Here is a 6,000-nt window from a genome sequence, read left to right on the forward strand (position 1 = left end):
ACACATCAAACTTATTGAATTTCACAAGAAAAACAATGGTGTGCTTGGTTTTAACGTAACTGTTCTTTCATGAGTTATTTACAAGTTTTTGTTTCCAGCCATTGACACATCGCAGAGGTTAACACGTGAGGATCAGATAGAAATTGTGTTGTCTGGTGAACGCAGTAACTGGGTCATTGCCGCAGATTTCAATGCAAGACACCCTATGAGACCACCAAACTCCCATGCTACAGTTGGCAAACTGCTTGCTAAGTTTCGTGAAACTGGTTCAGTAGTTGGATTTGCCAAAATGTGGACGCATGAAAACTGTCACTAATGAAGAAACATCAGTGGCTGTCCTAGCTTCATTCAGCAAGAGCCCACAGCGTAGCACTCGCCGCATGTCACTGGAGAGTGGCATTAGTCGAACATCCCTTCGGCGGATATTAGCTACTCACAAATGGCACCCTTACAAACTCCAGCTACTGCAGCATCTCAACGAGGATGACCCAGATCGGCGCACTGAATTTGCAGAATGGGCAAAACAAAAATTGGAACAGGACCCTCAGTTTACACAGAAGATTTTGTTCAGTGATGAGGCAAACTTTTATGTGAATGGTGAAGTTAACAAACAAAACCACCGCTGTTGGTCTGACACTAATCCACATTGGATAGATCCCTCCAAGACTGTTTGAACAAAAATACCATGGTATTTTTGTTCAAAGATAGTGGGGTCATTCTTCATCAATAAAAACCTCAAGGCCACTGGATATGTGAAATTGCTACATGATGATGTTTCCCTCTATGCACTGAAGCTGGCACGTTCCCTGAGTTTTTCCAGTAAGATGGTGCACCACCACATTCTGGGTGTCAGGTCCGAGCATTCCTAGATGAACAGTTTCCTGGAAAGTGGATTGGTCGTCGTGGGCCAATTGAATGGCCCCCGAGGTCTCCCGATCTGACCCCCTTAGACTTATCTTTGGGGTCATCTGAAGGCAATTGTCTATGCTGTGAAGATACGAGATGTGCAGCACCTGAAACTACAGATACTGGAAGCCTGTGCTAGCATTTCTCCCTGGTGTTACTATCAGTGTGTGAAGAGTGGGAGAAGAGGGTTGCATTGACAATCCAACACAATGGGCAGCACATTGAACACATTTTATAAGTGGTCAGAAACTTGTAAATAACTCATGAAAGAATAAATTTACGTTAAAACCAAGCACACCATTGTTTTTGTGAAATTCCCAATAAGTTTGTCACATGACCCTCTTATTGAAAAAACAAAGTTGGATCCAAAATGGCCGACTTCCAAATGGCCAGCATGGTCACCACCCATCTTGAAAAGTTCCCCCCTCACATATACTAATGTGCCACAAACAGGAAGTTAATATCACCAACCATTCCCATTTTATTAAGGTGTATCCATAAAAATGGCCCACCCTGTATATTAGCAGTGAAATGAGTCCTGTGAAGTTTCTGCCCATGAACTTCCCATTACTGTGAAAAATGTGAGTTTGGACTCCTGGAAAAGCTTTTTGACAGATTCTGTCTAACTTAGTTGAGACAAAATGGATTCTATAGAATGGTAATGATGCAAAATAGTTTGGCAAATCCGCTTAAGAGGGAAATGTAATTCTTTGAATTGCAAAGTGAACATTCAGCTCTTAGGCCAGGAGAAATGGATTGTGGTGCTTGTTCTGGTTAGCGTGTCGGGTGTGGTTTTTTTTTGATTGGTTTTTTTTTTGTCCACCCCCCAGTTTTATTCTCAGTCACATTTTACGATGCCCCTGATCTGTCGCTGCTGTTTTCAAATAGACGTGATGTAACGGAGGTTAATTTGGTTGACGATATGTGAGAAACTCTTCATGCTAGTGTTGTAGATACTGAATACTACTGAAATGCATGTGTTCCAAATAATATTTACCCTATATGACCTCCAGGCACCTCATCTCAAAATAACGGACTTGAGCTGGGGGAACATTTTGTCTGAGTTGAGCTGTGTCACGGGGTGATAGGATAGCAGGCTGCTTGTGCTGGTCGATGCATTTGCAAAGCAAAATACACTAATGGAGAGGTGCAAAGGAGTTTACGGTGGCCCAGGGTTACAAGGTTTTGTGTGGTGGTTTTTGTAGCCTTCAGGGATTCTATTTATTTTGATCTCTCTCGATCAGACTTTTCATACCAAAAGACTCTGATCAGTAAATTGGCTGATCACAAAAATTGATGTTTTTAGAACCTGCTTTTCTAAGCTTTGTGGTAATAGATTATATAGCACAATGTATAGAGTACAAGTTAAAGGATGGTTTGCTTAAGCTTTTATAATACACTAATGAGCCCGCACCAAGAATACTGTGTGTAATTTTGGTCCCTTGTCTACAAAAGGATGTAGCAGCACTAGAAGACGTCCAGAGAAAAGCAATTAGGCTGGGTCGAAGACTGTGGGGCATGAGTTATGAGAATAGAGCTGAATCTTTAGTTTACACAAATAGGGAATAAAATGTGACATGATTATGAAAGGAAATGGTACAGTGGATTTGAGATTTTATTTTAAATGATTTCAACAAGTTTACAGATAAGTAAGTTGTGTGGTGGATAGTATGATGCTAGAGACGTTCAAAACGCAATGTTTTGGAGGAATTGCTTAGATAAGATTGGTGGGCTTCCTCTTGGGTTGAATTGCCTGTTCAAGTTTTTCTAACTTTCCCAAGGACAAACTGATGGACAAATTGCCCTGTGTTGTACCTGCTGTGACGAGTTCTATTGCACATGAGTGATGCTTATTATATATACTCTCTTTCAGGTTATCATTGCGGTGACAGAGATGCTACACAATGCTAGCCTTCTAATTGATGATATTGAAGATAACTCCAAATTACGACGTGGCTTCCCAGTGGCCCACAGTATTTATGGAATACCATCTGTCATCAACTCTGCCAACTATGTATATTTTTTAGGTTTGGAGAAAGTGCTGACATTAGATCATCCAGAGGCTGTGCAGGTGTTCACTCGGCAACTTTTGGAGCTACACCGTGGACAGGGTCTAGATATCTACTGGCGTGACACATATACTTGCCCTACTGAGCAAGAATATAAAGATATGGTGCTCAAGAAGACAGGGGGCCTCTTTGGCTTAGCTGTAGGGCTCATGCAGCTCTTTTCCAGTGACAGAAGAGACTTGAAGCCCTTGCTGAATACAATGGGACTCTTTTTCCAAATCCGTGATGACTATGCCAATCTTCTATCCAAAGAGTACAGTGAGAACAAGAGTTTTTGTGAAGACTTGACAGAGGGTAAATTCTCTTTTCCCACAATTCATGCCATTTGGTCTCGACCTGATAGCACTCAAGTGCAAAATATTCTTCGCCAGCGCACTGAAAATGTGGACATCAAGCGATACTGCGTGGACTACCTAGAAAAAATTGGCTCTTTTGCCTATACGCGGCAAACTCTTGAAAAGCTGGAGGCTGAAGCCTATAAGCAGATTGAGGATTTGGGGGGCAACCCACAATTAGAAGCTTTAATGCAGCAACTGAGTAAACTTTTCAAGGAAATCTGATTCCTATTTGGCCTTGTGATTTTTTTAAAGGGTTGTTTTCATGCCTTTCAGAAAAGCTGGGAAATTATTCATTTAACAGTTTCTCAGGTTGACACTCCAAACGTCATAAAGAGTGCGCCCTCAGGGGAAGAGGACAAAGAATGGATTTTAAAGTTTTTTTATATATATATCTGGCACTTCAATAAAGTGTGTCTGATTTCTTTGTGTGTCTGTAGTTTCTTTACCCAGGTATGTAAACAGAAGGGCGAATGCGGTGTAATGCCCTGTGCTTGTATCAAATGGGCACCTCTTGCCAAATGTGCACCTAGTAGTTTGTAAACCATTCAATGGCAACGAGAAATGAGTCACAGACCAAAAGGGAAAATTCCGTAACACTGTTCTTTAATTAGTGTACTGAAAAAAATCGGTAACACTAATGGTCAATCAGGTTATCGAATTAAAAAGGGAGGGAAGGGGGTGGTGAGTTCCTTTCAAAAAAACACAATTTTCAACCCACCCAAATACTTTTTGAATGCTCAAGGTCGATTTTGTGCCTGAAATTTTATTTATTTTGAGACTGCCCTTGCATAAACAAGCTCATGAGACTTCTCAACCATGCTTCATTCCCAGTTTTGGCAGCAAGATGTTCTCTTTACATCCTTTTTATACAGCTCCTGTGATTGTCCTGATACCCATTTCACTGCTCCCCATTCCTCAAGTGAATGTTTTGTGCCTTTATACCAGCTGTGTGCCATGTTCACTCATGTGGAACTCTTTTATTAAAAGCATCCTCTCTCGTGCTGGCACACTTCTGCCTGTCTGCCCCATAGTTGGTCACACTTCTCGCTTTCTCTACAGCTCTGGTAAGTGTACTTACAGGTCCCAGAATGAGAGATTTAAACATTGTGGTGGTCTCGCGTTTGTTCTTTCCTCTCCCCATCCACCTTGTGCAGGCTGCCTTCCTCGCCTTACCTGAGATGTGCTTCCGGATGGGTGACATGCAGCCACCACTTTTTGGGTAGGAAAAAAGTGTGTGTGTGTATGTGTATATATATATATATATATGTATATATATATATATGTGTGTGTGTATATATATATATATATATATATATATATATATATATATATATATATATATATATATATATATATATATATATATATATATATATATATATATATATATATATATATATATATATATATATATATATATATATATATATATTTTACACCCCTACAACTAGTTAAATACTGCCTGTGCAGAGCCCTAGTACAAGGATGAATGCAGGTGCCCTAACATTGCAGGGCTTCATTGCACATGTAGACACACTTGCATAGAGCCAGCTTAAATTCTCAGATGAAGTGAAGTTAAACTCAATATTGAGCTTTTAACCTTTGATGGATAATATCTTACAAGCATAAGCCAAATTTTTTATTTTTTTCCCCAAGCAGTACAATAACTTGGACCCTTTTTAACCCTTGGTGAATGTCTAATTTTAACTTCAAATTGCACTGTTGTATTTAAATTGTTGTCCTGGATGGAAAACTTGACTTTTTCCTGACTTGTTAGCTTTATGCTTTTGTTTGAAAAGCATCTTTGTTGATGGAGTTGGTTCATTAGACTCTCTTAGGCTCAAGTTTTACTGTTAACTAGGCTGACCCGCCTTTTAAGGCGCCTGACTTAAGTTGACCACTTAAGGCAATTCCATATGTAGATCAATTTGAAATTTTATACAGACTCATTAATTTGGTTATATTGCATTTGAGCGGTATTACTTTAATACTCGTAGTTTATTTTTGTGATGAAATTTAAACTTTTTCTATGTTGAGGTCGCCCTTTTGAACCCCCTGATATTTACTACGCATTGAGGCATTTGTACTCCAACATTAATAATTTCCAGAGAGAGAATTTTGTCTATTTCCAGCGCATTGCGCACAAAAGCAAAGGAACGATGGGAGCACCAGAACTCTGCTCACATGTTGCTTCGTACCGCAAGTAGTAAGGCTGTGATAAGCGGAATACCACTGCGCTTTCCACTCGCAGGACAGAAGGACAATCCTGACAGCTTTTATATAGTAAGAAAGAAGATATCGCACAGTCTTGAGTAGAAAATCATCTTTTACCTGGGAAAATAACTACAAATCCCATCGTGCATTGCAAAATGGACGGGGCATGTGTGAAACTCCGCACCTGCGTAGCACTCACGGGACGGAAGGACAATCCCAACCACTTTTATATAGGGTAGTTTTAATTGTGTTTGATGTAGTATTTAAAGAATTTGTCAAACATGCTGCGGTTTTAGTAAATTTACATGCACTTGTTCACTTGCATGCTAGCTGCTTTCACTAGATACATTTTTTGCATTCTGCTACTTAAACATTTGAATAATGTTTTTACACTGTATTTTGCAATTTGTCTTCAGTTTCATAAATTTTATATGCCAAATTTGTTGGCATAGTGCCTGTAAGAAGACCAGGGT

At 39.7% G+C, this 6,000-nt stretch overlaps 1 protein-coding gene across 2 annotated transcripts in view; it reads left to right on the plus strand.

Moving 5' to 3' along the window:
- The window catches only part of ggps1 (geranylgeranyl diphosphate synthase 1), a 49,898-nt gene extending 46,193 nt beyond the window's left edge, over positions 1 to 3,705 (plus strand). For both annotated transcript variants that reach the window (XM_039738144.1, XM_039738143.1), the window contains exon 4: positions 2,780 to 3,705. In XM_039738144.1, coding sequence (XP_039594078.1) covers positions 2,780 to 3,535 — 756 coding nt within the window. In that variant the 3' untranslated portion in view covers positions 3,536 to 3,705. The remainder of the gene's footprint in view (positions 1 to 2,779) is intronic.
- The last annotated feature ends 2,295 nt before the right edge of the window (positions 3,706 to 6,000 follow it).

The sequence above is a fragment of the Polypterus senegalus genome, chromosome 16, assembly GCF_016835505.1.
Source record: "Polypterus senegalus isolate Bchr_013 chromosome 16, ASM1683550v1, whole genome shotgun sequence".
Classification (NCBI taxonomy): Eukaryota; Metazoa; Chordata; class Cladistia; order Polypteriformes; family Polypteridae; genus Polypterus; species Polypterus senegalus.